Raw genomic sequence first — 19,833 nt, forward strand, 5'->3', positions numbered from 1 at the left:
TCTCCATGGATAGATAAACTCCTCATATTACATTAGTATTCGCCACGAGGGTGAATAGTCCTAACGAACATTTTTCGAACCCTAACTGACTTGTTCAAACATATCTTAAGAGATTCTATTCCAACACGGTGTATCTTCGTCATTTATCCTGTATCGAAATACTCGTTTCACTTCTAGCGTTACAAGAGACCTTGGGAACCCGCTTAGACACATGTACCGTGTATCTCTCACAAACCGACGAACCGAGCAAACGAACGATTTACATCCTGGAAGGACATGTTTCAAACTCGCATTATCGCTTTTAGTTGATCCCTCATACTACGATAGTTACCGTTCTTGTACTAACGCCGCACTTCCGAAACCCTATATGACCGCAAATGTCATACCCCTATTCGTTGGACCAACGCATGTGGCAAACAAACACCGAAATCTGAACTACATCAGGAAACAACAATTGAGATCATTCAAGTCCGAGAAGGGCTCGAGACGACCCGTAGTCGCCAAAAGAGTTATACCAAACTTAGATGAAAACCTTACAAAATCCCAGTGTGTAACCGCAAAATATTGAGAAACCGCACCTTGGAAAGGTGTAATCCATTTTGGGAAATCGAGGAGGGTTATATTCGCAATATTTAACCTTTTGAAACTTTGGGGCGTATTGGAACCGCTCCCTACCGTTTAGAACTGCCGACTCAATTAAGTTTCCGTTTATCCTACATTTCGTGTAACAAACTTAGAAACGTGTCATGCGGAACAGGAATGTGCAATCCTTTTAGATGCACCAACTATTGATGACAAACTCCTCTTCATGGGAAAACTGATTGAAATCATGGATCGTGAAATCGAACTTCAATACAACGTAACACCCCGACTATCCGGATTCGTGGAATGTCCAAGAAAGTACCTTCACTCATTCGTAGAGTTACTACTCTAAGTCTCGAGTAAGAGATATCGACTACTACTTCCAACTAAATTTCGGGACGAAATTTCTTTTGAGGTGTGGATAATGTAACATCCCGCATTTTTTCGTTAAATTATTTTTAACGCCGTCTTTTTCTTTTTAGATAATATTCCTCGTATCTAGATTCGTAACCTCCGTTAGCTAACATTCTAAATATTCTCGTTATCGGATTTTAATACGCGTTTTAAAATATTCCGTTTAGGTATTTTCCGCACCCGACTACAAACTCGAGGGACTAAAATTGACACGGGGCAAACTAGTTGACTAGGTCACCTAGTCCACCCCAATCACCACCATTCAACCATCTCCCTCTCTCTCTCTTTCTCTCTAGCAAGAACACACACACAAACACCCAATTCAATCATTCATCATCTAAATTCGATCTAGGAGGCTTACAACAAAACAAATTACATATTTGGAATCCTCTCTTCATCCTCTACAATTTGATACCAACTTCATCTCGTTTGGGTAACATTTCTAAAACTCTAGATTTCTCTAAATTCGTGTTTTTGACTTGAAATGGTGTTAGTTAGTGTCTATGGCTCATTGTGATGTCGTGTATGTAATTTGTATGCTCGATTCGTTGTTTTTGGTGTAACTAGTTCAATATGAAAATTACTTGCTAAATCCTTGATTTTGGATGATCAAATGTTGTTGGATTGTTAAAGTGCATGTTTTAAAAGTGTTACTAGTATCATTAGCTTCGTTTTGATGTATAGGTTGATTAAGGAAACTCCAAGAACATGATTAATGATTTTGTGAACTTGGATTAGGGTTTGATGAGCTTTACATGAACTTTTGATGCGTCAAATGCTATGAGATATTGTTGTTAAGTGTTTTGTTGCAATGTGTGTTTGATTACCTTCGAAACGGCATAACATACATGTAAATTGGTTGCCCGAATCATAAAATGCGTTTTTGGAACTTGAACTTTGATTATGAATGTTTAATTACGGTTTTTGGTTGTTGTAAGTGGAAGTTTGATTGATGAAATGTGCTTAGTTGTATTCCTCGTCAAAATACCTTTCCAACGATATATGATAGGCATTATAAGTGTTTGCGGGTCAATTGTTGTGTTAGAATTGATTTTGGCTCGTGCATACTTGGGGAAAACAGAAACAGACCTGCACAGATGGTGGCGCGGCGCGCCCCATCCCCGCGCGGCGCGCGGATTGGCCTGGCCAGATTCTGCTTTGTTTGGCGCATTTCACGCGAAATGTTTGACTAGCTATCGACCTCCGATTCACATGAAACTTGTTTTAATATACTTGTATATGAATATTTAGCATAGAAAAATAGTTCGGGACCCGACCCGAACGCGTTGACTTTTTCGTTGACTTTGACCAAGTTTGACTTTTAGTCAAACTTAACCAAACTTTTATACAATCATTCTAACATGCTTTTATACTTGTTTCTTGTATGAAACTTGACAACGTGATTCACATGCTATACTTAATCGAGTCGTAACGAGCCATAGGACTAATTGAACACATTTCACCCGACCTTGTGTCGTAACCGGTTAATTGATATAACTTACTTGGTTAGGTCAAGACTAGCTTTGTCTTTGCACGCGTTTACTTGTCGAAGTACTTTATTAACTCTTGCACTCAAGGTGAGATCATAGTCCCACTTTTTCAATCACTTTTATTCTTTACATTGTGGGCTGAGAAACACATACATTTCACACTTATTTACTTTTCATGCTTTTACATTGTGAACAAATACGAATACAAGGATGCATACGAGTTTGAACAAAAGTCCTCAATCCAATTATCATTAGTTCCACTTGCAGGGTGTAAGTGTAAGCGTGTAATTATGTTGTGTGGCCATACGGGTTTAACAAACCCTCATTCAGACGGTTCGCTACCGTTAGTGAATGAAATATAATTTCAACAATGTATAGTGTAAGTTCTAACACTAAATTCAAAATTCAGAGGGAAGATTCGGTTAAGCCTTGATAATTGGGTGCTCGTGATACAAATACTATTTTGGAATGTGAACGATTCTGGTTGAGCAATTCTTAAAGAACCTTGTGGTTCAATACAATTTACTTACTAAACCTATGATTTCACCAACGTTTTCGTTGACAGATTTCTATGTTTTTCTCAGGTCTTGCACGATATGTGATACATGCTTCCGCTCATTATTTGATACTTGCATTGGATGTCGAGTATACATGCTTTTCATGGAGCGTCTTTTGACTTTACTTTAAACTGTGTCGCCTAGATTTCAATCGTACTTATAACGTTGTAACTTAACTTTTGGTTGAACAATTCTTGTAAACTTTGAAACAATCTTTATTTTGAAATGAAGGCGACATATTTTGGTCAAACGTTATCTTAAAGACTTATAATCAGGTAATGGGACCCACGTAGCCGACGCCGTCACTTGACGATTTGTCGGGGTCGCTACACCTTACCCGACGGACAATCACGAGACTTATGCCCCGTTTGTCCACAATTATAACACGCGAATTTAGAACCACCCGTTTCATTCATCTTTACGCTTCTTACACCTTCGGTAGCGCTTTTACTCTTCTTGTTCGAAAACGTCTCCGCTTCGAACTTCCGTTTACTAACATCGGACACACTTGGCTTTGACACCTCCGGTTCGAAACCCCGCGCCAACTCAAACAACTCTTCAAAATACTTAGCCATTCCCCGACTAATCTTACCCTTCAACTCGTCATTCATGGTACGGTAGAAATCTTTCATCAACTTGTGATCGTCACCAACATACTCCGGACAAAAACGAGTCTTTGCCAAGAAGGTAGACTTGAGAGTAACCAAGTCCATCGAACCTTGTCGCAAATTGTGTAACTCATCCCGGATTCTATCAAGGTCGAAAGAAGTTCGGTATTCATCAAAGAACTCCTTTTTGAACTCATCCCATGACAAGCTCATACATTGTTCCTCGCCATACAATTGAATCTTGTCATCCCACCACAACTTGGCTTCTTCACGTAACATACTAGAACCGTACCTCGTTTTCTTCTCGGGAGGACATTCACTAGTACGGAAAGCCCCCTCGATGTCTGAAACCCAACATGTACTCTTCAACGGATCCCTTACCCCATTAAACATAGGAGGTTGTACATCCTTGAAGTTTTTGTAATGGAAGTCCCGCCTCCCATTTCCTTCACTCCCTTCGCCTCGGGGATAAATATTTCTAGCATCAAGCGCTTCCTCGATTGCGACCTTCACCCTTTCATCAATTAGATCGGTTAATTGCCCATCAACCGATTCCCGAAAAACTTTTCTAACATCCTCGAGAAACTCCGCTTTTTGACGTTTAAAGATGGCCTCAACCTTAGCCGTGAACTCAACGTCTTCGTCTTGATCTTCGTTGGCTTGTTTGCTCCTTGTAGTCATTCTAAGAAATGAACTCGGTTAGGAACACAACATGAATAACTTACACACACCACCACGATCAATCGTTCACAAACATATAATATGCCACAGTTCGTACATCCCATCTAGTTCAACACTTGTTGTACATCACTTGCATGACTTGGCTTGCAACCGTAATAATGGTCGCGAAGCATTATTACGCTCACACGCCATGCCGAGCTCATGAATACAACAACTATCTCGCTAGATATTCAATGCAAACAACACGATTAATAACAACGTAATCAATACATAGCTAGTTCACCCATTCTCTACGGCACTAACTAAATCCCGAACCGACCCGCAATCCTACAAGTCCCGCATAATAGCACACACAAAAGTCTAAGTCTAGGCGCCTATCTCAAGTCACCTAAATCCCTTAGACCATGCTCTGATACCACTTGTAACAACCCGCCTCCGATAACCGACCAAAAACAGTCCCAAAAAAAAAATTTAAACTGCTGCTCAGGTGTGGTGCGCGGCGCGCTCCACTGAAAGTGCGCGGCGTGCACAAGGCGTTCCAGGCTCTGATCAAACTATTTTTAACTCGTAAAAAGATGGACCACTTCCCGACATATTTAGACCGAACGCTTTTCACGGCAAACTTATATATGTAAAACTAACACGAATCAAACATAAAACGATGTTTTACAAGCGGGGCCCACACGACCCAAAATACAAGTTTAATACAAGTTTAGAGTTTCGACCACCAAAGAGTTTAAGTTCCAAACTACACAATGAGCATGGCGTTTGGGATTAAACTACCCAACTATCGGTCAAACTCCAAGAGCTACTAAAGCCAAAAGCGTCCCCTAGCATCAAGCGGGATCTCTAGTTCGAACGAATGCCCTTACCCTTATCCACGCCGGAACCTATAAAATGGTAAACAACGAGAGGGTAAGCTAATGCTTAGTGAATGCAATACTTATACATATACATATGTAATTTACCTACACGCATCCACCTACAAAACCATTACATACAACGAACAAACGAGTTAGCATCAACAAACACACGACTAGCAACAACGTTAGTATATAATTCAACACGATAATATACTAAACATAAAAGGGCATAAACACGCTAACCGTTCACCGCTTACTACTACCGACTTGTAGCCGGCCAAGATCATCGAGTCTCACTCGTACCATGTCACCGACTTGTGACTCGTCATATGGTGTCACCGACTTGTGAATCACCATGTAGCATCACCGACTTGTGAAGCCCCACCTAGTGTCACCGACTTGTGATCACTAAGAAATGTCACCAACTTGTGACTCATCATAAGGTGTCACCGACTTGTGAATCACCACTATTACTTATGGGTCACCGCCTCGTGAACGCCATGTGGCATCACCGACTTGTGAAGTACCACCAAGTGTCACTGACTTGTGAACACTATGGGGTGTCACCGACTAGTGCACCACCCGTCAATACATATGAGGTCACCGACTTGTAAACCTCCAAGAGGTGTCACCGACTCGTGAGACACCTAGCGAGATACTACCGACCCGTAGTTCTCTTCACCCGAATACCAAATAAGCCACTAACTTGTGACATAATGCCCAACACTCACGATGTGGCGCCAAAGGCCCACATCGCGTACGAGTAAATAAACCACATACATACATGTATAAATATTCCACTCACCTTGATTTCAAGTAAGGCAACTTCCGCTTGAGCTCCTAATCGTCTGATGCAAATCACCTAAGTAATTTACAACCGAATAAGCTAAATACACTAGCTTATACACAAAACACCATAAGTGCAATATCGACCCATTTGCACATGCATCACTTTGACTAAGTCAAAACTCGCCCAAAACACCCATAATCAAAATTAACTAATGATTATGTTCAAACACCCACTTATGCTCAAGGTTCAACATCAAAACACTTACTTGCATCATTAGGACACAAAAATCCATTTTGACCCAAACTCAAGTCAACACCCATTTGCAAGTTTACACTTCTAATCACTTATAATCTTAATTAACTAGTGATTCCAACAACCAAACATGATTAACAACTAATCATCTTCATTAACAAACCCAAACTAACCAACAATGGTTATTAACACCATTTACTAGCTCAAACATCCAATTAACAACTAATGGGTTTATTTCAAGAACACCCATTTCAAAACCCCAATTATGAACACGAAATCAAACTATGAAAACTCGGAGTTAGAGCTTACCAATACCACCACAACGTAGCCGTGAACAAGGTGAACAACTTTAACACTTGCAACTTCGTTTGATTCAAGCTCCTTCTTCCCCAAATGAAGCTTTCTCTCTCTAAGCTCTATTTCTCACTCTAGGGTTTGAGAGTGTGTGGAAGAGATGAAGATAAGATTGTGGACTTGAAAGAGTCCACGAATCTGCCTTTGTGGCCTAAAACCGACCCTCAAGTGAAAAGACCATAATGCCCTTCATTAAACTCAAAACAGAAAAACTGGGGTTCTGTCGCTGGGACAGTGCGCGGCGCGCACCATCACCCCTGCGCGGCGCGCACGAAGGGCTGAACAGGTTCTGTCTTCGGTTTACTCACACAATTTTCCCCACACTTCATGCACTCTAATACACTTCTGTAAAATAAATAATCGGGTCTTACACATTTTTAAAGAATTAAACTATTATATATATATACTACTTGCCATTGAAAGATAGAAAAAGGTGTTAATCGGTTACTGAAAGATAGATTTAGGTGTTGGGGATAAAAATTATTGATTATGAAACTAATGCCTTTAAACCAAGCACTATCTATTATCCTTATTGATTTGGTTGCAAACTGTTAGTCCAAACACCTTTTCATTACGAAACTAATGCCTTTAAACCAAACACTATATATTATTCTCATTGGTTTGGTTGCAAACTGTTAGTCCAGTACTAACAAGTAACTAAGATTTTAATGATCTGAAACAACATAAATCTAATAACTATGTATGTAGAGGTGGTAATATGGGTGAGTGAATTGTTTATTTATATGCATTAGATAAAATTCAACTCAATGCTAATTGGCATTTATGTTCTTCTTTAAACATGCAGCTGTTTCAACATCTTTTTCAGAGACAACACTGGAGCAGCCTGATTCACTTTTTTCGAAGAGGCACGAGCAGAATTAATTGACCAACCATGTCAGAAACTGATTTGGTAGCATGTAGGTAGCATGAAAACCCTAGAGCATGTAATTTTGTATGCTAAATAAACACCAATACATTTTCATCTCACCGAGGTTGATCTTTAGACATTCAAGCACTATAGTCTTCTACACTTTTATATTAAAATTTTAATGTTTTTAATATTTATCGATTTATTATTCACATATATTGCACTACCATTACTTATATTATTAACATAAATAACTTATTACGAATATATTTATAGAATCTTGTATGATAAAATACCCGCGAATGCGCGGGTTATAAACTAGTTTTATGTATATAGTAAAATCATTTATTGCTACAAACGATTTTGCCGTAATGTACCAATCGTCTCTACTACTAATACAATTTTTAAATTATCGAGCAAAATCATTTTCTGAAGCAACGTTCGGGTCATTTTTACACTAGTTTTTTCTAATTTTTACAAAAAATAGGGTTGACTTTTGTACGGTAGCTTATGAAACAGTCGTTATATAGACCAATTCAATCACCAAATTGCTAAGACTAATCATTCTGGAACCAACATATACTAATTTTCAATCATTATGTTAATTGAGACTAAGATTAGACCTGTTATTACGGAGTATTATATAGTCCAAAAAAGTCAACTTGATTCACTTAAGTACTTTAATATTTTTCAAAATAACAAGTAAGGATCTTCGGAGAAATAGGATATGTCAATCATAAAATATACTAAACTCCACGAGCATTTTACTGTTCACAGTGTTAGTTCGGTCTTTTTACACACTTTACAAGGATAACTTGGTAATTTAACCCTTATAATACTAAAAGGAGTGGGTTTTTTGGTCATTTAAGACTCCCACAATTTCTAAACTACATCAACCCTCAAACTTACAAAACTCCCCCCAAACATCGTTATACATGTCAAATTTTCAGGGGTCAAAATCGTAACATTATTATTTTATGAAAAAACTTAAATAAACTTCACCCAAATTTTTAACGACTCGTATCTTCCCGTCCGTCACGAGTTGAATTTCCCCGACGTCAACGTTCAACTCGAAATAATTTTACGAACACAACGCAATTAACTATACGCAAAACGAACGTTTTTTAAAAAACGCTAAATATTCGGGCTATCTTTCATACGTATATATACGCGTATAATAAACAACTCAAGCTAACTACATCATATCAATGTTTCCGTCCCCCTTTTTTACAAGATTTTCTCGGCCTTAAAAACGCGCAGACCATTAGGCATACTAGGTACTACCCACAAGTATCCAAACACACCCGTAGCAACGCGTTTTTAACTCTGTAAATAAATAACGTTAAGTTAAATATGAATATGCAACCCGAAAGGCCCCGCCACATCGCGCGGGCCCATCTGAATCTAGTTATATATTATTTAGAAGTTCAGTTTTTCCTTTCATAGCTACAACTCCTCCTGTCACCTTTAACCACCACTCACAACCACCTCCGGCCACCACTGCCAACTACCTTCGGCCACCACCGCTAACCACCATCCAGCTCCACAATTTTAACCAACCACCACTCACAACCAACAACGATTACCAAGAACACATATCTAAATATAAACGTAAAAAGAAAAATACGGAGGCCACCAAATTTCTAGCAGAATAATCGTAGGAAGAAACAATGGCAAAGGGCCGGTGACCACGGACCACCAACTGTCAACCGTAAGAAAGCTTCTTCAAGGTCCGATGGCGGCGAATGATAACCTTAACAACAATAGCCAAACCCACCACGATAGCAACTGTGTAGAGTGGCTATGGTCGTCGTAGTAAACTCCGACCACCATGAAGAGGAGCATGACACAGCTGCTGGGAAACGAAAGGAGGGAGAAAAACCGGCCAAGCCTCCGGGAGACACCGGATGAAGATGGTCAGTTTGATCTTTTGACTTTGAAGGGTAATCATCATTTTTAACTTTGAAGTGTAGCAAAAGAATAAGGGAACAAAATGGAGATCAGTTAAAAAAGTATGGTGAGAAAGCTCTGCAAAATAAGAAAGTAAATTGGACGTAGATCTCAAGAGATAGAAAATGATGATAAAACCCCCAACTACTACAGTACATGATACGGAGTATAATATAAATAAGTTTAAGTTTCGTATGTTTAATTTAGAAAGTGGTGTGTGAGAATCACCTCACTATTTTTGAAAGGGTACATTGTTAAAAATTATTTTATATATTATGTCTTACAATTCCTTTGTAACGTACCAACCATTAATTATGCATTTGTATATTTTTAGGATTAATATGTTTAACACAATTTGAATATACATGCTGAAGATTATATACACATACTAAAGACTCTGTAGTGATTTAAGGATATAAAAGAAAAATCTTTGATTAAGATTAAAATTAACTGACCCTTAACCGTTGTACCGTTAACCGATTAAAACTACCTCACAATCAACCGTCAACCATTTTTAACGTTCAGTTGACCGACCATTAACCGATCAAAACTATCCCGCTGCGAAGCGCGAGTTTTCTATCTTCGTTAAGACTAAGATTAAGATTAAGATTAAGATTAAGATTAAGATTGTTATTAATATATAGTCCAAAAAAGTCAACTTGTTTGACTTGGGTACTTTAATATTTTTCAAAATAAGGAAAAGGGATCTTCAGAGAAATAGGATACTTAAGCATTGTATAAGCAGTTTATGGGATGGCCATCTTGATTATGAACTTGAAACGTTAGAATAATCCACAAGTTTTAGAATCATTACGTCTTTAATTTGTTAATTTATTGAACTGAATGATCATAAGACATGCCAAAAAATTGAAATTCTTGATCAATGGAGGAATAATATTATCATTTTTGTTTAATAAGATACCAAAGTGAATGATTGACTAATTCATAATAGAAATAATCGGTCGGGAAGTAATCCAGATTTATCATTTTAATATCGTAAATCATACATATTTAATGATGATTTTGTAAGTCATTCAAATTCCCATGTGATTTTTTATATATCAAATTCACTTGTAAACTAATCGGGAAAATTTAAAAGACAAAAATGTCTATACATTTCTTAATTAGCATTAATTAAATTATTTTTGTCTTATCAAATATTTGTGTACTTTAAAAATGGTCCGATGAGTTTTTAATCTTATTTGGTATATTGTAACAATATAGGAACCTAAGTAGCCTACAAAATAATACAAGTGTGCTTTTGTGGCCTGAAAACAATGGTAAAAATCCTCTCTTATATATGGGTTACATGATTGTCTTCAAGAGCTTAACTAGCTTATCTAATGAAAATGAGTGAAATGACCCGTGAAATTACGGGTTTGTTTAAACGAAGCAGTTTAATAATATATTTTAGGTATTAAAATAATGTAAATGTTAAAGTCATTTAGTTTAATGACCCGTGGAACAACGAATTCCGACTAAGAAACTTGTCGTTGTTTTTACAAATATATTGATGTACTTAACTTGGTCAGAATAAATGAACTACCTTAATGTACTTAACTTTGTCATAAAAGCCTACATTACAACCTTTGGTGACATTTATTTCGCATAAATATGTAACGTAATTAATCTCGTAAAAAACACCCATTTTTGAATAATAACAATATCATAACTATAATTATAATTATAATTATAATAATATAATAACTATAATTATAATTATAATAAATAATAATAAAGTGTGTTTAAAAATTGAGTATTTATATTTTTAATAAGAATTATTAGTTATAACAAATGTCTCTTGATCAATTTTTAAAATTAAAAATACAATTATTATATGAATGTTGTACAATATGCTTCAAAGTTTGTACACGTGTTTATGAGGTGATTTGTAAAAGATTCTAAAATTTGATTTAAAGCTTATACATATGGTCATGTGAGTGTTTTATCATAAGGTTGTACATAATGCTTCAAATATTGTACATATGGTCATGAGAATGTTTTACCATATGGCTGTACATAATGTTTTAAATATTGTACATTTAGTCATGAGGGTGTTTTATCATAAAGTTGTATATAATGTTTCATATATTATAAAATTAACATGTTAATATTTTTACTAAATATAATGACATCGTCATGAGGGCTTAGAATATTTTTCTTTATTTTTGAATTTTTTTAAGCTTAGATAATTATTATTTATGATATCATTAAGTAGATTTAATTTAATTATAAAAATAATTCTATTTATGACATCACCTACATGCTCTCATAAATTTTTTTTTTATTTTTTATTTTTTATAGAAGAAAAAAAAGGTAATTATTGTATCATCATTTTAGCATTTTAATAGAACTTATAGATTGAAAAGAAGATTATTTTTTTTTCAGGCTATACGCGAAATAAAAGTATTTTTACTTGGATGTATGTGCTTAATGTAAGGTTAAACAGTAAAATAATGCATATTTAGTGCATTACATTTTATACAAGCATCTCTAAGATAGTTGTCCTTAAGAGGTTAAGTGACATAATCAATAAGTAATGATTATTATAAGATTTAAACAATATTCTTTGAAGTTGATTATAAAGAAACTTATAAATTAAATCATATATATTTTTATAAGTTGTAGATGTACATCATTACAGTCCCTTTCACCAAATTTTACTTGAATACTTTCAAACAATATCAAGGTATCATTATGTCCCCTTCAGCCCTTTTGTTTCAACAATGATCCCTAATATACAAATCTAAAGAGTGCAAATATGTGCATGTGATATCACATCACCCTTATATTTAACTAAATAAAAATCCCTAATATACAAATCTAAAGAGTGCAAATATGTGCATATGATATCACATCACCCTTATATTTAACTAAATAAAAGGCCAAATAATATCTTAGTTGGTGATCATTCATCTTCATTTAGTCAACTAGGCATTCTTTGAATAAGCAACTACTTATATAGGTTCAATCATTTAGCAAACTTTCATCAACAGTTTCATACCAATCAAATCTTTTGTATTTCTAACATAAACATGTTCCATTTCATGTTCATACTAATGTCAAATCTTCTACTGATCACTATTAAATCCAACGGTCAACAAATGTATTCCGGAAACCTCGTTATGAGCTGTGATAACAGCGACGAAACAGGACCATCACCTGCATTTCTTTACGCCTGCAACGGTTTACAACCATCTTGCCAAGCCTATCTTATTTTCAGAACACAGCCTGTTTACAACACAATCATAAACATCTCAAAGCTTCTGTCAGTAGACCCCGCACAACTAGCCCATATCAACAAGATAAAAAATTTCAATAAAAAAATGCCTTTAAACAAAGAACTCATAATTCCAGTTACTTGTTCTTGTTTGGGTCAGTATTATCAAGCTAACACCTCTTTTGTTATTCCAACTAAACAGGACACCTATTTCATTATTGCAAATTCCACTTTTGAAGGTTTAACCACTTGTGATTCACTCATAAAAAACAATATTTATAAACCGGATGGGTTGTACCCGGGCTACGAGCTTCAAGTGCCACTTAGGTGCGCATGTCCTACACGTGATCAAACCACGGCGAAAATCAAATATTTATTGACATATTTGATTACTTGGAAAGATACATTTGAAAAGGTTAGTAAAAGATTCAAGGTGAGTAGTCAAGATTTAGCTTTGGCAAACGGGTTTTCGGTTGTGAATGATACTGGGATATATCCGTTTACAACTCTCATTGTTCCTCTTTCGACTCAACCTTTGACTTCTATGACAATAACACTTGGTCAAAAGCGCAGTTTTTCGAAGAAATCCATCTTAATTGGGACCGTTTTAGGTTCTTTTCTGGCGATTATATGTTGTTCGCTTGCGGGATTTTTACTGTGGAAGAGCAACAGAGTGAAGGTTGAATTGGTGTTGCCTAAAGATATTAGACTTGGTATTGCTAGTGTTGATCAAGTTCTAAAAATATACAAATTTGAGGAATTAGAAGAGGCTACGGACGGTTTTAGTCTTGAAAATAGATTGAGTGCTTCGGTTTATAAAGGGAGTTTAAAGGGGCAGATGGTGGTTATCAAACAGATGGGTGCAAATGCACCTAAGGAGGTTAAAATTCTTCAAAAAATCAATCATTTTAATCTTATTGGTCTCTATGGAGTATGTGAACATGATGGATGTTGTTATCTTGTCTATGAGTTCATGGAGAATGGTTCTTTAAAGGAATGGTTGGAAGATAAGACTAACCAAGAAAGTCATACTTGGAACAATAGGATTCGTATCGCTTTAGACGTTGCTAAGGGTCTTCAATATCTACATAACTTTGCAAATCCGGCATATGTTCATAAGGACATAAATAGTAGTAACATTCTACTCACTAAAGATTTACGAGCCAAGATTTCAAAATTTGGTCTTGCGAGGTTAACGGATAAGGAACAAAGTGGAGTTTTATCTATTAGATGCTCTTTTGAGTCAAAAGGCTACCTTGCACCAGAGTACTTAGAATTTGGATGTGTGACAACTGAAACTGATGTTTATGCATTTGGCGTCGTTTTATTGGAATTGATTACAGGAAAGAGAGCAGTGTATGAGCCTGAGGATGATGATGACGAGGAAGATGTGATGTTGTCTGAAGAAGTGATGTTGTCCGAAGAAGTTATTTCATGTATGTGTGATGAGAAGTGTGCAAAAGATAAGGTTAGTTGCCTTATTGACCCTCGTTTGCAAGCTAGACACCCCCTTGGCTTTGTGATAGATCAAAGTGAACTCGCGTTGCGTATGATCAAACTGAGCTTGGGTTGTTTAGAACCTGAACCGTCAAGAAGATTAAGCATGAATAAGATAGTATCTACTCTTATGATGATTCAAAGAGATGCGCATAACTCAGAAAACCATGATATAGAATTCTAGGACTAATTGTCTCTAAGCTTAAAGCTTATCACTTTAATAGTCATTTACCAAGATAGAGAATGTAGAAGTTTCAAATAGTCAAAACGTAATGTAGTTAACAAAAAGAGGATTTGTATAACTGTAATATGTATTAACGGTGTAAAGAGCAATTATGCAACATAACTGATGTTGCAAAAAACTTATTCAGTTTTAAGATCCAAAAAGTTCATCACAAGTTCACAACATTCATTTCATTTCATCGTAATATAAGGAGAAAACGGCTTAAGTGGTTTGACTGTGTCCAAGTATACTTTTTTCAAGTATACACCTTCTAAATTACGTGCTTCCTTTAAATATTAGATTTCTAGAAGTATAAAAATATAGTCTTCTTAATTTTATTCAGTGCTAGAACAATAGAATGCAGTCAACAATACCGCAAGGGAACTAAACATGTCCTTAAGTCCTTAATTGACCCAAACCTATTCTAAACTTGGTTGTCCTTCCATTTTGGGACTTCGCGGCTATCTACTAGAGATGGTGGGAGTGCAATAATAGATATAAACAAGGAAAATAAAATGTAAAAGATAAATAGTTGTTTTCTGCTTAACATCTTATGAAGTTATGATGGTTATGACCTTATAGATTGTCGTTAATGTAACAAATCCAAAAAGTGACATATTAACATTTTTGTAGACGACAACTAAAACAGAAAAACTACAAAAGACACCGAACCAATACAAATAGTTTCAACTTGCAACAAACTTGATGGTGACACCAAAGACTTAACCCAATTGACCCAAAAGCTTGATGCATTTAACCCATTTAAAAAATCGCGTTTTTAGTTTTCTCGTTTCAATTTTAAATCGACTCATTTGACCTGTCTAAAAATCTGACTCGTTTCGACCTGTTACCCACCTGACCTGTTTGGGCCTGTTTAAAATCTGACCCGTTTGACCCATGACCCATTTTAACCCAAAACCATTTTGACCCATTACCCAAACCAACCTGACCTGTTTGACCCACGACCCATTTCAACCGAAACCGTTTTGAACCGTTACCCAAACCAACCCAAACTGACCCGTTTGCTAGGTATAAATATATAAATATAAATAAAGAAAATAAATTAAAAAGATATTTAGGTGTTTACTGCTTAATACTTTATTGTGATGGTTATGACCTTATATGTTGTCATTGATGTAACAATTCTATAAGAATGACATGTTAACATTTGGGTGATACCGACAACTTCCCTTTAAAAAAAAAAATAAACATTTTGGTAGACGACAACCAATAGAGAACAACTACATTATGATGATGATTATGACCTTATAGATTGCCGTTAATGTAACAATTCTATAAAAATGACATATTAACATTTTGGTAAACGACAACTAAAACATAACAGCTACAAAAGATACCCAACCTATATAAATAATTTCAAGTTGCAACAAACTTGATGGTGACATCGAAGACTTCTCATATATTTTACTATCAGAATGAATTTTATTTTATCTATCATGAATGTAAAAGTTTCAAATAGTCAAAACGTGTGATTGCTGAATAAGTTAAGAAACAAATAAAGGATAAAATGAGAAAGTAGCTTTTATAGATAACCAAAAAGAGGATTTATTATATGGATTAACGTTTGATAGATCACTTATACAACAGAAGTTGCAAATAACTTATTAATAGTTTGACTGTGTCATGCACTTACAAGCTTCTTTTGAATATTTGATTCATATTATTAAATGATGATAATAAACTATATTTAAAACATAGTCTTCTTTATTTTATTCAGTTCAAAAACAGTTTTAGTACTAGAACAAGAAATTGCAGTCAACAATACCCAAGGGGAACTAACAAGTACCTTAATTGACCCAAACCTTATATGAACTACTCTTCAACCCGGTTGTCCTATTATTTGTGCTTAACAACTTATTGTGATGGTTATGAGTTATGACCTTATATATTGTCGTTGATGTAACAATTCTATAAAAATGACATAATAACATTTTGGTAGACGACAACCAAACGAGGCCAACTACAAAAGATACCCAACCTATATAGATAATTTCAACTACTAACAAACTTGATGGTGACATCAGACTTTTCATATATATTTTACTAACCAAATGAACATTTATTATAACTGAGGTCGATCTTACACTCTTGGGATTTGGCACTACTATTACCGTGTTAGCAAGTATTAAAGAAACGAATAACAAAATAAATAATTTTCTTATTTCAACCCGTTTAACACACAAAGGTAACTAGAAGGAGGTTTAGATACATACCATAATGATGAGCCTATTAAGTACGGGCGTAGATTATGAAAACCGTACAGCTAAACAAGCTGCAGCTATCTCAGCAATCATCTCTATTCAAAGGGTATTTCTGTCAATTCAGAACCACACATAATGTGAGAAATCAAAACAGAATACTAAATAACTAGTCTCTGGATGATAGTATGTACCTGAACATGAATTTCTATTGATTAGTAACCACTTCAAAAATATCTTGGTTACCATTAATAGTTAGGAAACAAACTACTAGAATAAATTCGATAAACTCTTTGAATATCTGCAGCACTGGTGGTATACGAATTACCATGTAACACAGTCGTCATGATGACATCATCCGTCTCTGCACTTGTTTCTTCTACAGCCGCAGCCTCCCTTATCTTGCTTTCTTTCCACAGACTCTTCACAAGCAAACGTTTTGTCCGAACATCAAGCCTCAGATTAAACATTTTCATATCTTCAAATAGTCTAAAAGCCAAAACAGCTCTGTTCGAGTTACAATAAGCGCATATCAAAACCTTAAACATGTAAGCATCAGGTTTTAAACCAATCTGTTTAACCATCCCAAAAATTTTCTGCATCGTTTGAATGTTACCCTGAGCTGCAAAATGATGCATTAATCCTGAAAAAGTTTGAATATCCGGAACAACTCCAGATAAAATCATTTCGTCTAATGTATCCAAGACCATTAAATCCATTTTACACTTGGCCAATGTTTTCAAAATAGACGAATACAGGGACAAAAGACTGTTTTTCGACAATGTACCACAAAGGGTGTTAACATCCTCGAAAACCTTAAGAGCAGCTTCACCTTTTTTTGAGATTCCATAGTAATCGATAATCACTCTTACAATACTAAATGGCAACTGAATACCGTCACTTTTTATCCGACATATGAGTTGTTCGACCATATTAACACGTCCTTCACGAGCTAATTTGGTGATCATTCTTGATAGTGTGTGAACGTCATGATTGAATCCCGGTTGATTATCAACCCAACAGAAAAACTCCCATGCTGACTCAGCACAACCGAAACTCCTAATCATCTTAGTTACCAGACGCGTTGTCCATACAAATTTTGCACCTTCAAGCGTAGATACCTCTTCAGGCCTCCAATAACGCAGACAACTCGCCAAAATGGCCGGGTCAAACCACGGTCTTAACTTGACTTCATCCTCATTATCATCATCGTCATCATCATCATCATCATCATCATCATCATCATCATCATCCTTATCATCATTATCATCATAATCAGACAACTTCACATTTTCGATTCTCTTATCAGGCAACATTTCTTTAATTAATTCTGATGTTTCTTCTACAAATCCCGCATCATGCATTCGTTGCAGTGACGTCAGCATCACTCGTGTAGCAAAAACCCCATCCACCTGCATTTCACTAAGCAAACTCTTAACCACATCAAACCGATCACTACCAGAAAATGCATCTACCAAAACCGAGTACTGTCTTATAGTGCGTTTTATCCCCATGACGGGCAGCAAGTTAAATACTTTTAACCCTTGATCTAAATGTCCTGATTTTAAAAGATGCTCGATAATTACAGTGTACGTTCGGGAATTAGGAACCCCTCGTTCATCGATCATCCTAGAAAAAGTCTTAACAGCCTCACAATCTTTACCTGTCTGCGCACAAAGCCCGATGATAATATTATACGACTCAATATTGGGTCGTTTTTGAGACGCTTTCCACTCGTGCCACACGCTTAAAACAGAATCAAGATCACCTGCAACTGCATACAACTTCATTTGATCCATAAAACTTACACGCGCAACGTTCGTAAACTTGCCGTTCACAAGTGCCTTCAACTTTCCAATTTCACGAGCTTTCGCAAGTATTTTAGCTAAAGCGTAAAGAGTGCTCTGATTATGAGTAAAATGTGGGATTCTTTTTAGAGTTTCAATAAATAAAAGAGCAGAGTCAGGTGATGGAGCTGATTTAAGCGCGTTAGTGACTACAAAAGAGTCCAAAGCAGGATCATTTAATATAGATATAAGCGTGTTTGACGAATTAGAACGAAGAATAATACGGATCTTATCTATTAGCCTCGCTCGTTCGAGGTAAAGCGAAACCGCATTCTTACAAGACTTGGTGGCAAAGTTGTGAGCTTGAACATTATAATCTATGCATATATTTGCAGTTTGAAGTATGCTAGCTCTGTATGCAACTTTAAAACGGAGTATATTGACAAGTAGATACATTGTATAGTATGTTACTATTAGTGTAACTGCAACTGCAACATATCAAACGAATTTGATGGGAATTACGTCGAACAGTTGGTGTGCAAAGTAGCTTTAACGTCGAGCAGTTGGTTGATCAAGGGTTCGAGGTGGTGGGTGTCAAGATTTGGGCTATTAATCGTGTCCTCTTTTTCGCATATACAGTATACAAAAACTGACTTCCATCAATTGTTTTCTGATTCGGTGGACCATCAGTTACATGATGAAGTCATCGGTTTGAGCCGGATTACCTTATACTACTTTTTATAGTAGATTTAACTGAATATAATTAAAAAAATTAATAATTTACCTATAAATAAAGTTTTGTCCTTCTAAATTTGCGAAAATCATATAGTATATAATTCGTTACCAGACAAGAAGAAATCGACTCAGAATATCACAGTGTTTTATGTTGCTGTGTGTTTTTGAATGATAGCAAATGTGCCAAATTAATAATTTGACTTTCAATTATTTGGCGATTAAAATGGTATGGGTAGGAATGGCAATGGATCGGATATGGATCGGGTGATGACATATCCACATCCATATCCATTTAAAATTTGTTCATCCATATCCATATCCATATCCATATCCATATAATTTTTCTTCATCCATCCATATCCATATCCGTTGGATTAAACGGGTTAATGGATATCCGTTAGATATTAAATGACACGTTAATCTAACACGTTAATCTAACGAAAATTTTGACAATTTTATATAGAGCATAACAAATGTAAATATTTAATCTTAATATTATTGGTTTCTTACTAAGGTTTGGATGTAATTTGTCTCCGATTTTGACTTAATTGAGCAAAATGCGTTATAATATAAGTAAATATACGTTTAAACTAATATAAATGTGTTACTTTAAGTGTTGTTATTAACAAATTAATAATTGTGTCGATCATAATCTTTATTTTTGTTAATAAATTAAGAATTTGTATGTTATATGTTATATGTATATTGATATGTAGATGTTTATAAATATATTTTAGTACGTT

General features: G+C 35.5%; 2 protein-coding genes across 2 annotated transcripts; one reads left to right on the forward strand and one right to left on the reverse strand.

Annotated features, from left to right (window-relative positions):
* Positions 1-12,046: 12,046 nt before the first annotated feature.
* Positions 12,047-18,811, reverse strand: LOC139868741 (pentatricopeptide repeat-containing protein At5g66631). The gene is made up of 3 exons (XM_071857079.1): positions 16,763-18,811; positions 16,584-16,683; positions 12,047-12,640 (listed from the first exon to the last, which is right to left on the reverse strand). Exon 1 carries the CDS (start codon positions 18,809-18,811, stop codon positions 16,817-16,819), a length of 1,995 nt encoding a protein of 664 aa, XP_071713180.1. The 3' UTR covers positions 12,047-12,640; positions 16,584-16,683; positions 16,763-16,816.
* Positions 12,469-14,310, forward strand: LOC139868740 (protein LYK5-like). Its single transcript, XM_071857078.1, has one exon. The coding sequence runs from the start codon at positions 12,469-12,471 to the stop codon at positions 14,308-14,310; it is 1,842 nt and encodes a 613-aa protein (XP_071713179.1).
* Positions 18,812-19,833: the final 1,022 nt, after the last annotated feature.

This window comes from Rutidosis leptorrhynchoides, chromosome 9 (genome assembly GCF_046630445.1).
Source record: "Rutidosis leptorrhynchoides isolate AG116_Rl617_1_P2 chromosome 9, CSIRO_AGI_Rlap_v1, whole genome shotgun sequence".
Taxonomy (NCBI): Eukaryota; Viridiplantae; Streptophyta; class Magnoliopsida; order Asterales; family Asteraceae; genus Rutidosis; species Rutidosis leptorrhynchoides.

Excerpts from the sequence above, each read along its gene's own strand:
- LOC139868740 (XM_071857078.1), top strand. The coding sequence starts at position 12,469 with ATGTCAAATCTTCTACTGATCACTATTAAATCCAACGGTCAACAAATG.
- LOC139868741 (XM_071857079.1), bottom strand. The coding sequence starts at position 18,811 with ATGTATCTACTTGTCAATATACTCCGTTTTAAAGTTGCATACAGAGCT.